The sequence below is a fragment of the Oncorhynchus nerka genome, linkage group LG11 (genome assembly GCF_034236695.1).
Source record: "Oncorhynchus nerka isolate Pitt River linkage group LG11, Oner_Uvic_2.0, whole genome shotgun sequence".
NCBI lineage: Eukaryota > Metazoa > Chordata > Actinopteri > Salmoniformes > Salmonidae > Oncorhynchus > Oncorhynchus nerka.
This window is the reverse complement of record NC_088406.1, coordinates 48,166,677-48,185,644: the sequence shown is the minus strand read 5'-3', so window position 1 is coordinate 48,185,644 and position 18,968 is coordinate 48,166,677. Positions and strand designations below refer to the sequence as shown.

At 45.9% G+C, this 18,968-nt stretch overlaps 1 protein-coding gene across 3 annotated transcripts in view; it reads right to left on the bottom strand.

The window, feature by feature from the left end:
* LOC135559511 (spectrin beta chain, non-erythrocytic 4-like) overlaps positions 1-14,777 on the bottom strand; it is a 50,379-nt gene extending 35,602 nt beyond the window's left edge. For 2 of the 3 annotated variants that reach the window (XM_065024620.1, XM_065024621.1), the window contains exons 1-13: positions 14,610-14,777; positions 11,081-11,172; positions 10,835-10,915; positions 10,632-10,747; positions 10,287-10,399; positions 8,168-8,355; positions 6,863-6,980; positions 6,498-6,656; positions 5,900-6,202; positions 5,499-5,649; positions 4,107-4,977; positions 3,785-3,922; positions 1,467-2,223 (exon numbers count right to left, since the gene is read on the bottom strand). In XM_065024620.1, the coding sequence (XP_064880692.1) occupies positions 1,467-2,223; positions 3,785-3,922; positions 4,107-4,977; positions 5,499-5,649; positions 5,900-6,202; positions 6,498-6,656; positions 6,863-6,980; positions 8,168-8,355; positions 10,287-10,399; positions 10,632-10,747; positions 10,835-10,915; positions 11,081-11,172; positions 14,610-14,762 (3,240 nt within the window). In that variant the 5' untranslated portion in view covers positions 14,763-14,777. Of the gene's footprint in view, positions 1-1,466; positions 2,224-3,784; positions 3,923-4,106; positions 4,978-5,498; positions 5,650-5,899; positions 6,203-6,497; positions 6,657-6,862; positions 6,981-8,167; positions 8,356-10,286; positions 10,400-10,631; positions 10,748-10,834; positions 10,916-11,080; positions 11,173-11,302; positions 11,387-14,609 lie in introns of those variants that run through there. The other variant, XM_029673053.2, reaches the window with a different exon arrangement.
* Between the last annotated feature and the right edge of the window lie 4,191 nt (positions 14,778-18,968).

Genomic DNA, 18,968 nt, shown 5'->3' with positions numbered 1-18,968 from the left:
TTTCAGTCACTATTGGCAAGGAACACTACATTGTTTTCCTGATCAATGGATGTCTGAATTGCGACGGCTGAACTGTTGTGTTCAACACAACCACACGTAAAGCAAAGCGATAGCGTAAGGACATTCCTGTATGTATGGTCAGATACACGCTACAAGGGTTGAGAGAAACATGGGGGGGACCAAAAACAAGTCATGGCACTCCGTTTGACAATTATTAAAAAATGAAACCCTTTGGCCTCTGTGCCTAAGGGAGAACTGGGTCTCTGGTAAAGGTATGTCAGCAAACCAGAACAGACATGCTCTGACACACGGACAGAGCAGTCGGGGGAAATGCGTGACATTTCAACTGGAATGGAACACTGTTCTGCACGCAAAGTCCTGCAATGGAGTGCACTTTATAAAATGGTGTGCATAATTCCGGCATGCATAGCCTATAGACCGCCATACTGTACATACTCACACACATGGCACAATAAAGGACGATATAATGTGCATGAATATAAATGCAAAACAAACATTTTTTAAATGAACTACATGTTGACATTTTAACCTTATTGTCATGTCTAATCCCGCTCCAGCGCTCGACGTTGCCGGTTTACTATCCACCGGTCCTGGCAACCCATCATGACGCACACCTGGCAACCCATCATGACGCACACCTGGCAACCTTCATGACCCACATGGCCCTCACGACCTTCATGACCTACACCTGGCAACCCTCATGACGCACACCTGGCAACCCTCATGACGCACATCTTGCTGGGATTTCCTGCTATAGAGCCTCCTATGAATTCTACATCTAGGCTAGTAATCACAGGCATATGCTGTGCTGTGTGTAACTGTAAAAGCAACCCTCTGATCATTTCCACAATGCCCTTTACACATCCTTTTTGGTTTCAGGTAGAACCCTCTGTGTAAAGGGTTCTCCATGGAACTCAAAAAGGTTCTACCTAGAACCAAAAACTATTCTTCAAAGGGTTCTCCTATGGGGACAGCGAAGAACCCATTTAGGTTCTAAATAGCACCTTGTTTTCTAAGAGTGCAGGCCTGGGGTTTTCCCTGGCAGCATAGCGGGTATAGAACGTTGGCCCCTCACTGTAATAGCACTGACCCTCACTGTAATAGCACTGACCCTCACTGTAATAGCACTGACCCTCACTGTAATAGCACTGACCCTCACTGTAATAGCACTGACCCTCACTGTAATAGCACTGACCCTCACTGTAATAGCACTGACCCTCACTGTAATAGCACTGACCCTCACTGTAATAGCACTGTGCTTCCACAGCATCCATATCTAGTACAGTCAGAAGTCATATTGTACCGTCTTTAGCTATTCATGTTTAATAAGAATTACTGACTAATAACACAGATTAGCTAATGATGAATTGACTCAGTAGGCCTAACTACTAGATGTTGCTAATGGATATGCTGGTGTTGGGATGTCCAACAAGAGGCTAACTGACCTGGTTGTTGAGGAAGGCCTCGGCCTGCTTGACGTCCCTCAGGAAGAGGTGGAAGATGTGCGCCTGCACCAGCACCTCCCTCCGGCTCTCCCACATCTCTAGCAGTTTGTTCCAGCCCACATCCAGCTTCTGGAGCCACTGCTGCAGCGCCGCGTATGGCAGCGGCGCCTCCTCGGCCTCCAGCAGCTCGTTGACCGCCTGCAGCCGCTCGTAGTCCTCCTCGTACCTCCCGATCTCCTCCTTCAGCGCCGCGTGGCGGTTGATCAGCCTCTCTGCCTCCTCCAGCGCGTTGGGCAGCTCGTCGCTAGCTGCCGCCGTCTGCGTCTGCACCAGCCACGTCAGGAAGGAGTCCAGGTCCTGGATGAACTGCTGCAGCCGCCCCGCCACCATCAGAGAGTCCTCGCAGCCCTGCAGCGTGCGCTTCAGCTCCTCCCACTCTACACTGATGCCCTCGAAGGGCTCCAGGACCTCCATGGCCTTGGCCGGGTGCGAGATGGCCAGTTCCTCTGCCTCCTGCTGCAGGTGAAGCAGCTTGGGCTCCAGCACGGCCAGGGCCCCCTCCATGGTGGAGAGTCGGCGCTGCAGGGCCAGCACCCCGCCCAGGTCACTCCCCACGTACTGAGTGGCGTCGATGGCCTTGCGCTTCTCCTGGATTTGGGACTTAATCTCAGCACACTCCAGCAGGTAGTTCTGGAGACGGAGGACAGAGTCCAGGTGGTCCTTCTTCTGCTCCACCATCTCCACGATGCGGTTCCATCTAGAGGGGACAGACAGGGGCACAGGAGTCGACAGGGGTTCAGACAGAGGCACAGGGGAGGGCGGGTCAGATGGGCACACGGGCGGGGAAAGACAAGAGCACAGGGTTGTAGAGGGGGGAGGTAACAGACAGGGGCACAGTGGTGGGGAGGTGGGGTACAGACAGGGGCACAGGGTTGGGGATGGGGGCAGGGTTAGTCTGCATCCGCTTGAAGCTTATAATTCAGTCAGTATACTAAAACATACACTAAGTATTAAATATTGTTACAATTTTCATTTTGCCCAAGAGGATGGAATCAATAGTGCAATTGATCAAATGCATTAATGAGGGACATTGGTTTTGCTTGTTAGTTGTCATTTGCATCTCAAAGGCTTTTGTCTTTTTCTTCACACAGGCTGTTAATATGGTCCCCATGCAAAAGAACAGGCGTGAATTACAGTCATTTAGCGAAGCATATCTGACATGACGTCATGCCAGAACCCTATAGCCAGAGGCTTCAAAGGGTATCAATATCATGAAGCACCATCGGCCAGATATGGTCAAAGCATTAAGCAAACCAGGAACATCAGAAGCCGAAGTCTACGTAAACTATGTCACCGAGATGTACAATATCAATGAACGCTATATTTAGTCACAACTAAAACAGTTTGAGACTGAGGGAGAATATAGTAAAGCCAAATAGAACACATTTTGGGCAGGTTGGTCTTGCACCCAGTGTGGCAGGCAGTCGACACAGATGGTCACCCTGAGATAGGCTTTGTATGCCAAAGTCAGGAGGAACTGGGCCACTGTAGCATTTTACCAATACCATCATCCACTACCCTGGCCCTGGCCTTAGATCTGTCTGTCTGTCTGTTTCTCCATGGTGTCACTAGGGTCTCTGGTCCAATCAGTCCCCTTCCAGGTCTATCAGCAGGGAGCATGTGATCATCATGGTTTCTGTTGCTCCCGATCTGGGCCAAATAAGAACAGTGGACCAGATTCTTCTTATCAACCCTCCTCCCTTCCCTTATATGGTACGAAATTATCTAAGAATGAGGTAACTGGGCCACTTTGAAAAAAATATCATCAATGCACTACACCCCATGTGCTGTACATGGATTGACAGATGTGTTTCTATGGCTGCATTTACACAGGCATCCCAATTCTTTTAATTTCTTTTTGAATTGGACTTTTGACTAATCAGATCTTTTCAGAATCGGGCTGCCTGTATAAACGCAGCCTATCTAGTGTTCAGTTAGATTTTTTTTAAATCCTGTGTTGATGCATCTCTATTCAACAAAACATAACTCCCATGTTATTATGCAATGCAGATAAGTAACGTTTTCATCACATATTGGTGCTGTGTGGGTAAATAGAGAGACCCGTAGGTCTATGTTATGTCTGGTTGTGGAGTAGACCTGGGGTGCATTCATTAGTGCGCACCATAGCAAACTGTAGCAAAACATTCTTATTGGTTAAGTTCAGTTTAGTCCTTCCCCGTTTTGGCCTTTTGCTTCTGTTTGGTTCCTAGTGAATACACCTCGGAGTTGGTCAGTCAGAGAACAGTGGGGTGGGTTACCTGCTGTTGAGGTGGTCCTGACAGCCTCTGACCTCTGTAGAGCTGGGGTGACCACTGTCCAGGAGCTGCTGCACTATCTGGTTCACGTCCAGGATCCTTCCCATCAGGCTGTTCATCTCCTGGTCCAGGCTCTCAAACCTACAAAGAGTGTGAAACGAGAGGAGGGAGAATGTGTGTTTTAAAATGACAGCGTTATGTAGCCCTTATGAGGGAGGGTTCAAAGAACAGATTCCCTAAAAATGTATGACTAACTTTATATACTTAAAGCCTGACTTAAATCTAACATTCTCCCTATGATCTCCACCGCAGACGGGAGCTGTACCTATGGGCTATGACCTCCACGTCCTCCAGCCTCTCTGGAACCTCCATCTTGTTAAGCCACTGCTCCTTCTCATCGATCCACACCTCGCAGGCGTTGACCTCGCTGAACATGAGGTAGACGGCCAGCGCGTCGTGCAGCCACTGCTGCCTCAGGACGGCCACCTCGGCCACCTCGGTGTACAGCTGCTCCGCCTCGCCCATTCTTGACTGCACCTCGTCCAGCTCCCGGTAGTGCAGTGGCAGCGCCACCATGTGTTTGCGCAGAGTTACTACATGCAGCCGGTGCTTGTCCACGGCCTCGCGCACACCCCGGTGCTTCTTGAGCAGTGACTGGGTGGAGTACTCGTCGTGGCCAAAGTCCTCGCTGGAAACCAGGCGGTAGGCGTCCTGCAACCAAGCCAACAAGTCGTCCGTCTCCGTGCTGAACTGGAAGAAGTTGAGTGCCTCCTGCAGGTGGCCCAGTCTCTGCGCCGCCTGGTCCTCCAGCCTCTTCCACTCCCCTTTCACCTCCATGATGCGCTCCTGGATGCCCCCCGTGCCAAAACTCTTCTCCATCAGGATCTGCTTGCCCTTCTTCATGGTCTGTTGGAGGAGGGAGCGGTGGGCCAGCAGCTCCCCAGCCAGGGTCTTGTGTTTCTGGAGCAGCCGCAGCACGCTGCTCAGGTCCTTGCCGCAGGTCTGGGCGGCCAGGATGGAGCTCTTCTCGCGGATCCAGGCCTCAGACTCCTCCACTTCCTGGAAGAATGCCCAAAGGTGCTGAGACTCCTCCAGCTCCGAGCGCCGCTTGGCCGCCAGCTGCTTGAGCTCCTCCAGGCAGGTGCTGACGTGGTTGACCCGGTTGCAGATCACCTGGGGGTCACAGGGCTGGTAGCCTGGGAAGGAGAGAGAATAGGGAACAGGGGACAGCACTCAATATACGTGTCTTTATTAGTGATGTCTATGGGGGACTGTATCCAAAGACTCAATTAACTTTGCATGTCAACAAAACACTACTACTGATGTAAAATGGGCGTAAAGTTTTACAAAATAACTGTAATATCCACAAAATTGAAATAACTCAATTAATTCACTTCTGTATTGTAAATGGATCTTCAGAAAATAAGTTGTGGAAAGTCATGCTTGCCCTCTTGTGGGTCTCTCAGGAAGTGCCATGGTCATCTTCACCACTCAATGTACAGTAAACTGTACTCCTACACACTCTTAATACAAAAACACTCCTTTTTTTGTTAACTGTGCTTTTTCCCGGGACCATGGGAGACATAACAGCAATAGTCAGTATTTCTAATCCTATCGTATCCAAATGTTTCCTCCCTCAAAATCACCAAGTTGTTATCAAAGCACATTCCACTTCTCACTGAAGATGATCTGGCAACATAGTCATCTGACGTCTTACCTTCGATGGTGGTGAATTTGAGAGCGGCTGAGTTAAGGGTCTGCACCCTCTCTGCCTGCACTGTGATGTCAGCTTCCTGGAGGCTGTGTTTCTGCAGCAGGTCATCCACCTCCAGCAGATGCTTGCCGAAGTCTTTGGAAAGGAGCTGGACCTGTGGCGAGAGGGACGTTGGTCACCTTCCTGACACTCAACAGTGCTTCCACTGACCATGCTGCCTGTACTGAAACGTCAAAGTCAATTTCTCAAGGGTTTCTCACTGTTTTTTCATGTACTGTATCTCCACATTACCATTTCATGTGTACACAAATGTCAACCCACAGTCTCTGCTGTTGAGTCGACACAACTTAGAGACGGTATAGCGTTCATGTAACGTCAAATGCATGACACAATACTTGTCTCACCTGCATGTCCTCCATCCAGTCGATCATGTAGACCATGTCCTGGAAGGTCTTCTGCAGGGCCAGGTTCTTCTCCAGCCGGGCCTTCCTCCCCACCACCAGCTCCTTCAGCAGGCTCCACTGGCCCAGGATGTTCTCCTTTCGGGCCGAGATGCGCCGGATGTCGTAGTAGCCTTCCGTCTCCATCTCCCCAGCCAGCTCCACCACCACCCCGATGCGCTCCTCGTACGACGAGATGTCCGCCTCAATGGCCTCGTGCTTCTTCATGGCGGCTTCCACCGCTGGCAGGTCGTAGCCAAAGTTATCCTGGTGGGACGGGACATTCAGTCAGGCAGAGGATCACTTAACTACAGGCAGGTGATTGTGGAAGGGTTTACCCAGTCAGAGAAATGTAGTCATAGGAAAATACATCTAAATATACCAATGTATATTTAAAAGTAATTAATGTTACACAATACTTTGCCATTGGTTCTAAAAAAGACATTCTAAAGACATTTCATTCTCAATCCACAGCTATAAGACTATTGCTATATAACTGTGATGATATGGCCCCTGTGTGATATGTTAGAGACATCTGTCACTTCGGCCCTGTGGTCCCTACCTGAGACACGAGGCGCTGGTTCTCGTTGAGCCACGCCTGTCTCATGGTGGTCTTGTGGTCAAACCGCTGGGCCAGCAACTCCAGCTTCTCCTGGCGAATCAGCTCCTGCCGTAGTGCCACGCCTCTCTCGTGTTCCGCCTTCTCCAGCCTCTCCCACGCCTAGCCAAATGAAAAACAGAGGAAAATGTACCCATAATGCAGCATGGTAACAAACATAAAGAGGGGTAATTTTGCACGGATTTGCTACATTTTAAAGAACCTGATATTGATAAAGAAGGATTTTATATTTGCCAAGACCAGTTGTTGCATTATCTGCTCAGGCATTTGAGACACTCCTTATTCCCACTTATACCAGTATTCATTACCTTATTGATATCAGAGATGAGTTTCCCTTCATGGGGCACGTATGGTTTCTGGTTGTTAGCTCTGAGCTTGCTTTGGATAGTAAAGAGGAGCACCTCCAGGTTCCCCTTCTCCTGGAACCTAGCACAAGACAAAGTGTGTTTCACAAACATCCTGAGACACAGTACTGTGCACAAGGTGGGCTCCGTTTGAAACCTAAAATCACAGGTGTCATATCCCAGATCCTGTAACTTAAAATAACCATCTGCTCAGAAAGTGATAACAGACCTGTATTTTTTTCCCTATTATTAAGTTACTAGGGGTAGTGATGGTCATGGAATTTGAGGACGACTATCGGTCAGCCAAATGACCACGATCACCGTTATAATCGTTTGAATACTGCACGAATGCCCGGCCGCCATGTCGTCAGTCAGCTGTTTGTTCCACACAAAAAAAAACGCTTATGATGGTTTTCATGACGGTCTTCATCCATAGTCGTCGCTTACACAATCATCGTGCCAGTCCTATGAATTACTCCACTCATCAATAGATTATCCGTGACATTTCCTGCAGGCTTGACCTTCACAGCAAAGGCCTTCATTACTACATGTGACCTAGCTCCACACACTGTCTAGTTGTAACCTAATTCAAAAATAATAAGTGGTCATCCCTGAGTCATCACTGAGCAGATTCCAGAGTCATATGATAGGTGACCACCTCTGGCCATCGACGGCTGCCAGGGCAACTAGGCTGGGTGAGAAGCCGGGTATAAGGCCTCAGAGATACTAGTCACCAGAGGAGATGTCTATCTTCTAGCCACAGAGAGAAAGAGCCTGGAGACACATTTGGGTGTCACATCACTTAGATCCAGTCCCTTTCGGTCAAATAGGGCATGAGTCATATGGCACGGCTAACTGGGTGCTTAATTATGCCAGACATGCCAGCTTAGGGCCTCATGCTGGGACTCATGCTGGTACTACTGTGCCCACACCCATCAATGTGTAGTTTTTTTTTTTTGAATATCGCAACAGTTAAGTCATATAGCACACATCAAATGAGAATCAGACGAATCAAAAGCATTTGTCTGGGGCCATTCACTGAGAAAATAACATCAAACTATAAGAACTATAAAAGGGTGAAACTATTGACTCAACCTAAATCATGTCCTAAAACTAAAGCATCCAAAAATTGTTTCGTGATATTTGTATAAAACAAAAAAGTTTGAAGTTTGAAACCTTCTGTTGTATGAACGGGACCACTATACAGTAGATAAAAAAATAAAATAAAATGTGATGCTATTATGTGTCATTTGCACAGCGTTGACTTACTTGATGGGCTTCTCGATGGTGCAGTAGGTGGTGAAGGCTTGAAGCTGTTGCTGGACACCCGTTAAGGAGTTGGCAAACTTTTGGTTGCTGATGATGCCTATGGTCTTCTCGATCCACTCCAGGAGCTCCGAGGCCAGAGCCTCATATCGATCGATCATCTTCTGACCGTCAATGGCACTGTCCAAGACCTGTATAAGACATAAACAAACATTTAGCATGGATGGATACTACATAGGAGTGATTTAATTCATAGCTTTTGATAGTGGATAATGGATCGATAATAGATTGAATGGTTATCAGTTTGTTTTGACCTACACAACTACACTGATGTGAGCACAACATACAGTATGAAATACAGAGCCTTCGGGAAAGTATTCAGACCCCTTGACTTTTCCCACATTTTGTTTCCCCCTCGTCAATCTACACACAATATCCCATAATGTCAAAGCAAAAATAGGATGTTTGCTAATTTATTAAAAAATTTTTTTTTAAATATTTCATTTACATAAGTATTCAGACCCTTTACTCAGTACTTTGTTGAAGCACCTTTGGCAGCAGTTACAGCCTTGAGTCTTCTTGGGTATGACTCTACAAGATTGGCACACCTGTAATTGGGGAGTTTCTCCCACTCTCAAGCTCTGTCAGGTTGGATGGGGAACGTCACTGCACAGCTATTTTCAAGTCTCTCCAGAGATGTTCGATCGGGTTCAAGTCCGGTCTGTGGCTGGACCACTCTAGGACATTCGGAGACTTGTCCGGAAGCTACTCCTGCGTTGTCTTGGCTGTGTGCTTAGGGTTATTATCTTGTTGGAAGGTGAATCTTCACCCCAGTCTGATGTCCTGAGTGCTCTGGAGCAGGTTTTCATCAAGGATCTCTCTGTACTTTGCTCCATGTACTTTGCTTACAATTGGCTCATTCATCCCCTTCCTCTCTCCTGTAACTATTCCCCAGGTCGTTGCTGTAAATGAGAACGTGTTCTCAGTCAACTTACCTGGTAAAATAACAGTAAAATAAATCTAAATAAAAATATATATATTTCCCCCGATCCTGACTATTCTCAAAGTCCTTGCCTTCTGAAAAACATCCCACAGCATGATGCTGCCACCACCATGCTTCACCATAGGGATTGTGCCAGGTTTCCTCCAGATGCGACGCTTGGCATTCAGGCTTGGTTTCATTAGACCAGACAATCTTATGGTCTGAGAGTCTTTATGTGCCTTTTGGCAAACTCCAAGCGGGATGTCATGTGCCTTTTACTGAGGAGTGGCTTCCGTCTGGCCACTCTACCATAAACGCCTGATTGGTGGAGTGCTGCATAGATGGTTGTCCTTCTGGAAGGTTCTCCCATCTCCACAGAGGAAGCCTAGAGCTCTGTCAGAGTGACCATCGGGTTCTTGGTAATTTCCTTGACCAAGACCCTTCTCCCCTGATTGCTCAGTTTGGCCAGGCGGCCAGCTCTAGGAAGAGTCTTGGTGTTTCCAAATTTCTTCCAGTTAAGAATGATGGAGGCCACTGTGTTTTTGGGGTCCTTCAATGCTGCAGACATTTTTTGGTACCCTTCCCCAGATCTGTGCCTCGACACAATCCTCATGGATTGGTTTTTACTCTGACATGCATTGTCAACTGTGGGACCTTATATAGACAGTTGTGTGCCTTTCCAAATCATGTCCAATCAATTGAATTTACCACAGGTTGACTCCAATCAAGTTGTAGAAACATCTCAAGGATTATCAATGGAAACAAAATACACCTGAGCTCAATTTCGAGTCTCATAGCAAAGGGTCTGAATAATTATGTAAATAAGGTATTTCTGTTTTTGCTTTGTCATTATGAGATATTGTGTGAAGTTTTCTGAGGAATTTGTTTTATTTAATCCATTTTAGAATAAGGCTGTAACATAACAAAATATGTGGAAAAAGTCAAGGGGTCTGAATACTTTCCCGAAGGCACTGTACATATTGATCACGTTACTCATGTGTTCAAAACATACAGTACGTATCACTGTATATACACTGTATATCACTGTATAATGTAGGAGATATATACACAGGTTCCAATGACAATTGTTCTGCCACGTACAGCAGGATCCAGGGTTAAATAGTGTCAACATTCTCCTACCTTTCCCACTCTCTTGCCCTCTACTCGAAGGGCTTTCATCTTGGAGAAGTAATGGTAGTAGGACACAACATAGGTTATTATCGACTTCTCATCTGGGTTCTCCGTATTCACGTCTGCAGAGTCACACAGGAAGGACAACGATACACAAACACTTACAGCACACACATACAATATATAACAATCACGCCTTCACATGAAATCATTCCAGGTCGTGTAAAACAGAACTATGGTCACTGTAGCTAAAAGTCTGCGAAGGTTTGCACGTTTGAGATATGTGTCACCAAATGCCCATGAATTGCTGAGGAGGTTGTCGAGCTGCTATTTGAATTCTCTGTGCAGTCTTACCTTCAGGGTCCAGGAGTTTGGTGAGCCCCAGGTTCTGCTCAGCAATGTTGAAGGCTTGCTGGAGGTTGTGTGTGGCATTGGACCGGATCAGCTTATGGAACTCAATCAAATCAGGCCTGTAGTAAAGTAGGTCACTTAGTTCACTTTCTACATGGTCACATAAATACATATTATAAAGCAAGACTTGTTTAGCCAATGCTGACCTGTGTCGGTGAATGAGAGCGTTGAAGGCGAGACCATCTCTCCAGCACGTGGTGAAGTTCTGGATGTTGACCTCAGAGTACCTGTGGGACAGTGGACACAGAACACACTCACAACCATTGGTCCAATGCATATATCCTATATAACTAAAGACATGGCATGAAACAATAGTAGCAAAACAACTGTCAACACCCTGTCAACATAGGTTGACGTTCAATTTTGGCTTTTGGTTCAATTAAGACACTAACCCAGCGGTTTTCATCTGGCACCAGAGTAGTAGGGCATCCTTTGCCGACCGAGTCTCCCTGTTGTCGTCACACTCGATCTTAATCCCCTGGATCTGTATACACAGGGAAGGAGAGCAGAAGACAAACAACCACGGTCAAGGAAATCAGCCTCAAAACTGTCCTCAGTTCAGTAAAATCACCAGATTACTACGAGGTTGAGAAGAAAACAGTTAGGAAACACACCCATGTTGCTGGTAAGTTTCAAACACACTGAACCCAAAACCCAGTGCCTTTCAACAGCCACACCAGGAGTATATTCATTATGCCGATTCTGTTGCAAACAGTTTGGTCTATTTCAAAATGTTGTGCAAAAGAAACCGTTTACTCTAAACACAAAACATTTTGCAATGAAAACAAGAGTTAGTTTCTATTGGACAAATTCAGGTAGGTCCCTCCCTCCCCATTTCGTTCCATTTCCTCTGTTTGCTTCCGTTTGGTTCTTAAATGGTAAACGGTTTCCGTTGCAAGACGTAATGAATACACCCCAAGAGTCACACAACTGCATTGCATGTCTCATCACTAACTCGCACACATACATGTGCCTGTCATGTTGGGAGGAAGGCCACAGAATCATGACAACATCACTGTGCGCCCTCATCATCTATGACAGCCATTGGCCCAATCATGTCACCCTGACATGATACATGTTAATGGGAGGGTTGACACCCTAGAATCTGCTAGATCACCCATATCAACCAATCGCACTTAATCCGCTCACATACTGTACATGCTCACTCACACTGGAAAGCAACTGGAGGTTTATAGGACTACACTGCACGCCCAGTTTAGTCTCCCCCTACAGGGAAAGGTTATTTATGATTTAAATGATGATAGAATAACACTACCGGTATGTATAAAGAGAAGGACTAGTCATTGTCTAATTGAACAAATATTTTTCAAATAAACTGCTGCCCAGAAACCAAACAGACTTTTTTACAAGAGCCAATGAGGACATTCCATCTCTAAAATGTCCTGCTCACATTTCAGATCAGGCAGATTTGAAACACCCTTGATCGCGGTGCATATCATCCAACAATAAACAAGAGTCCCGAGAAAAACAAACCATCTGGCAGTGACAGAGAGGCATACACCACGCAGGTCACAATTAAGTAGAAACAAACACAACGACGCGGAGCGAAGCGACTAGAAAGGAATAGTTAAGTTACTAGATATAATGGAGGAGTCAAGTGATTACTAGGGTCTTGAAATCGGCTCCTGGAGAACATTTACCTCCTGGAGTCCTCTTTTCCCCCCTTTCTCTCGCTGTGTCTGCTGCCTGCTGCAGTGGCTAGGTCTTACCTGCTGACTGGGCAAAGTAAACTGAAACAGTCCAAGGGTAGAGGAGGGGTGGAAGAGAGGGAGAAAGAAAGAGAGAGGGAGACAGAAAGGGAGGAGAGACGTAGTAAACTAAAAAGAGGAGTGTGAGGGGAGAGTGACAAGACAACCCCAAACGGTTGCAGAATCGGTGACCGAGAAGGAAGTAGGAGTGGCAGAGAGAGATGGAGGGAAGGGTGGGGAGGAGGATAGGCCCTGATTGCATCTAAGCCCTGCCCGGAGCCCCACCCCTTGCTCCCTACAGCACAAATCCGTTTCCAATAACGCGCTTCTCCTCTTTCACTGCTAGCAAAATTGAAGAGGCCATCGACTCGCTGGCTCCACAGTCAGTGCAGTAGAATGGGATGCCGGCCAAAAGTGCCCCAGCCAACCCATAATCACTGTTAGAAGGCAGAGCGATAAGCAATGCCATGCTAGCCTCTCCTCATGATGCCGTAGGAACCACTAGCCTATGTCCCTGAATCATATGTACAGAGTAACGCTGATTTGAATAATGCAAGACATGCGTTTATGCTGAGACCACCACTGTCCCGAGGCGACAACAAAAGCCAAATGATTTTGCGCTACTTACAGTACATGCCTGTCACTTGTCTGTGGTATCGCGTCCTGTAGCCTTGTGCCCATTGTATGTGTACAGTATGTCTCTGAGGCGGATGTCAGACAGTATGTCCCTGTTTGAGATCCAACTACGATCAGGACCAGAGTGACATTCAAGCTTTGCTAGTAATGTCACACCGTGACGTGTTGCGGCATGTTTCAGGGCTTCTCTGTACAGTCTTTTGGCCAGTCTACAAATCACTCTGATTTCTGCCCTTTCGCTCCTAAATGAAGACGGTGCTGAAACCAGCATGCCTGTTGTGTCAAAATCATGACAATAATATACACCGATCTTTGGCCTGCTTCTGTTTACCGCTGGGACACACGAGGTGGATACCTTTACCCAACTAGTGCTAAATCTGTCTCTTTCTCAGATGGGTTCACCTTAGCTCAAAGACTGATGAAAAAGAGTGACAAAATGTGCGATAAGACTTTGTTCTTGTGTTTGAATTAGGTGTACTATAACGTCGTACCCCAGGCTATTGCACACAGCCTGGGATATCAACGATTCAAAGTTGGCATTAGTGCAGCGTTTCTCAAACCAGGGGATGCGAGAGCAACTCTGAAATCAGTTGTTTTTAAATGCTCATAGAACCTCTCGTAGCTGGTAGATGCAGTTATACTAAACATAGCGGTTCCTGTTTTCTTCATACAAATGTGGCTCTATCTTCTGAACCGTTTAAGCCCACAAGCCGGGCAGGACTCTTTAGAACAGAGTGGACAAGACCAGGCACTAAATCGATGATGATGTTCTTTTCTACACGTAAGATCAAACAAAATGATTGCCCGATGATCTTCTGAACATCCCAATACCTTTCTGATGGTTTTCAGTCACCTCAAACTGTATTGTCAGACTAATTTGTAATAGACTGCCATAGCTCCAGTTTTTAAAAAAGGAAACATTGGCAATTGATCACATCCCTTTTTTTACATGGTGGGGTCGCACATTTTTGGAAATATCAAAATGGGGTCACGGGCCAAATAAAGTTTGGAGACCACTGCCTTAGTAGGAGTGCCCATACAGTAGAATTCAATGGGAGGGACCTACTGACTAAAGTACTTTGTGAGAGATTAAGCGAATGCCTAGGCGCCAGTCATTCTGTATTGTCTAAAAGAAGGCCAAGTTTGAAGCGCTGGTTCATCAGACTATTCCTGACTCTTGGGGCAGATTGTCTACGACGTCACACCGTAGAACATGTACCAGTCGGAAACAAAGAGTTTGTAGAAACAACGGTGCACACCCACATGAGGTTCATCATCCACATGCTGACTGAGTTCAAAAGTACCCCACGGGGACAAAGAAGGAATAGAGCTACACAGCACTAGAACATACCGTCCCCAACATGAGACACACACAGGCCTGCAGGAACTGGATGCCCAAAATACCTCAGCAGAGGTTAAGCTACCAGCAGGTCTTAAGGACAATCCCAACAGGGGACAGGTATGGCCCCACAGGAGTTGGCTGCATGACAAAATAAATCAAATGTAAATACAACCACAACGGAAACGACAGAGACAGACAACACCAGGCACCAGGACGGGTGGGCAAGGTCACTACCTGGAAGCGAAGGATGATGGTCCAGATGAGGCCAAGGGTGAGGCGGTGGTTGCCGTCGACGATGTCGTGAGAGCCAACGTTCTCCAGGTGGACCCTCTGCTCCTTGAGGAACTGCAGGGCCTTGTCCACGTTCTCCAGGCAGTGGATCCGCATGCGACCCCGCGTGGGCCTCGGCTAGGGGGGGGGGGGGGGGGGGAAGGGTGAGAGAACATCGAGGTAAGGAGGTAGAGGGAATGAGAGAGAGGAGTCATGCTTGAATGGTCAAAGCAATCTGCAGGGGAAATACATGAGAAATACTGCTTTGATCTCAATGCCTTTACAGTAAGACAATATTTTTCCTCATTAAAAACGCAATGGCAAAGAGAGTGTGCAAATGCTGTTCCCATCCAATTGTCAAACCACATTATGCAAACGACTATTCTCACACATGACATATAGCTGCAGTGCTGACAACATTCATGAAACATTTAGACGTGACTGGATAATATTTGTAACAAAAATAACTACAATGCAGAGAGAGCTCTTTGTTGAATAGTTTGTGCTTGTTCTCCTAGCATCTACTGACTTAAAGGTAGCCAGAGGTTGTGAACCAGAGAATGGGTTGACCAACCAGCATCTCCCCAGACAGGACCTCCAGCAGCCTTGTGAGCATGTAGCCGTCCCGGAGGTCGTTGTAGAGGTCAGCAATCCGACAGGACACTCTGGCCAGGTGGGAGTTCACCCACTTAGTGAAGGTCTTCTTCTGGACAGCATCTCTCTCTTCTGCAGGAGAAATTAAATAAACACATGGCTTACAGATGTAGGATATTAATAAAAACCAGTTTGCTACAGCAAGAAAATAAACCTGCAGCAACAGGAAATGTGAATTATTATATGGAATTGAATGGACATTTTTGTAGGGGTTGATCCATTTTATGTTAGGGCAAATCAAGTCCATTTTAGTGGAAATGGAAATGGATATTACTAACTTTAGAATAGTTTTTAAACCTTGAACACACTACAAGTTTGCATTTCCTATGGTGCAACAAAAGAGTAATCAATTTAAGTTCCTACATCTGTAGTTCATCCGGATAGAGCTCTGATCAGTGATGTAGTTACTAAACCTCTCATCTGAGTCGTGTCCCCAGTCACTACTGGTCCAGTCCGAGTCCTGGACTCAAGAACTACAACACTGGCTCTGATATATAACCCATACCTCCTTGTCAGTAGCCCCCTGTATGATAGATCATCAATCAAGTCCTTCCACAACTTTGAACATCCATCAGGTATACTGGAAGGTCTACGAAGCTTGTGTGTTTTGTAAGTGATCTAGCTGTGACTGAGGCAGGTGAAGGTGCTCTTGTTTCTCTAGTCCAGGATAATCTCTCTATCCACCCACCTGCCAAGGCCTTGATGCGGGAACACTCAAACAGCTTGGAACTGGTGACTCGGTTTCCCAGTGTCCCGAGCTGCTGGCCAGACGGGTGTTGTTGTTGTTGAGCTGGCGCTGGGCCTCCGCGTTGTCCAGATCTGTGGAGGCATTGGCCATCGCGCCTATTTCCCTGAACAACTCTACAGACACACAGCAGGAGAGTTAGGTCGAGTACATTTAGGATGCGGATCACACTTCATGCACCCTTTATCACCCCCATGGAAAGAAATGATACTGTACGAAGGTAAATACATCATCTCAAACACCATGCAGAAAATCTGAATCACAACAATTTGTCTTTAAGGGGCAAAGTGCATGCATGTTTTGATAGAGCTCCAGTCCACACCATATATTAAGTAATCCAGGGAGGGCTATGAACAGCCATAGATATCTAGGATTTCGTGAAAACAGAAGCATAAGTGATCACTTACGCTTTGACGACTCATCCATATGCTTATCCAGAGCATTTCTGATTCTTAATAATAATTTCTCATTCTTGACTCATTCATTTCCATAAAATACATAACAGAGGGAGTTTGGCACGCTCTTCTTCCCGATCATGTCTTATAAAAAAATGACCTTATTGAAACAACCGGTTCATATTGTGTCTCTTTCACATCAAGTGGGATGTGAGATGTGCCGTCAGTAAACAATACCATATATTAAGCAGAGAGCTACTGCCCTTATCCCCCATCCCTCTGGCTCTTTGTCATGTTACACTCATGTCCGTATGAATATGGACATGTTCAAGCGTAAGTGTGCAGTGGGAGACTGATTGAGGTTGAACTCTTTTTTTGTTACAATACCAGCGAATGTCCTTGAGGCAACTCACAAAGCACAAATATTCAAAAAAAATCCCCCTCCCCCAAACCTCAACCCCTGATTCCCCTCTGTTCTCCTCCCATCCCCCACATTTCCCTTTCAGCATTCAACACCAAAACCATACAGTTTAATGATGGGTCCCCAGATAAAACAAACACTACCTGTATGGGCTAGATAGATCACACAATACACAACACATAGTAAAAATAAAACACAAAACATCACTGAAAGACTAAATGGACCAAAATAGAAAAAAATATTACACTTTGACATCTTGGCAGATAAGACAACACACAATAAAAATGTATTTCCTGCTCAGTTGTCCCCTGCTCTGAAACAGCACTCAAGATGTGAAAAACAGGAGTAAACACTAAATACATTATCAGTACTCTTACTAATTAAAAAAGGTTGAAATATTCTAGACTTGTGTAAATCACATTTTCTGAGGATTACGGAAATGCGATTATCATTCAATATGAAGCTGGGAGGGGTCTGTGTTACTGAAACTGTTAGGCTTGGGATCAGGGCAGAGTGTGAATTATACCGTAACATTTTGGGGGTTTTGTATTTTTTTCCCACAGGACTTCCTATTTTATGGGCTTAATATGACCTATAGTAAAGACATGTATTTTAACCCAATGAGTCCCCCCCTGTATCGCAGGCACATGTTGGACGTCTAACCCTTTTTAAAAACGTGTTTAAAAAAGGTCTGTGTCCTTTAAACAAACAAAAAAAGTCTGTGGAGTTCGAGTAGTTTGATCTTTTGTCTGAAAAGATATCGACGAAAGGCTGAGACTCTCACGAAGAAGGACATGTGACATGTTTTGCTCTAGGACGCTCACTAGCTACACAAAAGTCGTTAGAAGGTAAGGGGTTCCGCTACATCGAAGATCATTGGAAAGCCCAGGACATAGTGTCTGTACTGTAATAAGCTCACATACAGTGCATTCAGAAAGTATTCCGATCCCTTGACCTTTTCTACATTGTTACGTTAAAGCCTTATACTAAAATCGATGTTAAAAAAATAATTTCTCTTCAATCTACACACAATATAGCATAATGAAATAGCAAAAACTGTTTTTTTTTTAATGCAAATGTGTCTCGACATAATCCTGTCTCGGAACTCTACGGACAATTCCTTCGACCTCATGGCTTGGTTTTTGCTCTGACATGCATTGTCAACTGTGGGACCTTATACAGACAGGTGCGTGCCTTTCCAAATCCTGTCAAAACAATTGAATATACCACAGGTGGACTCCAATCAAGTTGTAGAAACATCTCAAGGATCATCAATGGAAACAGGTTGCACCTGAGCACAATTTTGAGTTTCATAGCAAAGGATCTGAATGCATATGTACATAAGGTATTTCTGTTTTTTAGGTTTAATACGGTTGCAAAAACTTCTAAAAACCTGTTTGCACTTTGTCATTATGGGGTATTGTGTATAGATTGATGAGGGAAATAGTTTTTTTTTTTAAATACATTTTAGAATAAGGCTGTAACGTAACAAAATGTGGAAAAGGTCAAGGGGTCTGAATACTTTTTCGAAGGCACTGTAGTTGCTGTCACAAACTCCACACAGTTGTCACTGACTAGTTGGATATTAATTTCCTAGTGAGCAAACTATTTCTGTACTTACAGCAGTCATATAAATACATTTTTATCAGGTTTTTGCATTGGCGGACCTTATTGCTCTAATACAATTGAGTTAAAACACATGAATACTGAAAGCATCAAAACTATGAAATAACACAACAAAAAAACTACAACTCATCCAGAACGCCGCAGCCCGTCTGGTGTTCAACCTTCCCAAGTTCTCTCACGTCACCCCGCTCCTCCGCTCTCTCCACTGGCTTCCAGTTGAAGCTCGCATCCGCTACAAGACCATGGTGCTTGCCTACGGAGCTGTGAGGGGAACGGCACCTTACCTCCAGGCTCTGATCAGGCCCTACAGTTCATCCCCCTCTGGCCTGCTCGCCTCCCTACCACTGAGAAGTACAGTTTGCGCAGCCCAGTCAAAACTGTTCGCTGCTCTGGCCCCCAATGGTGGAACAAACTCCCTCACGACGCAGGACAGCGGAGTCAATCACCACCTTCCGGAGACACCTGAAACCCCACCTCTTTCA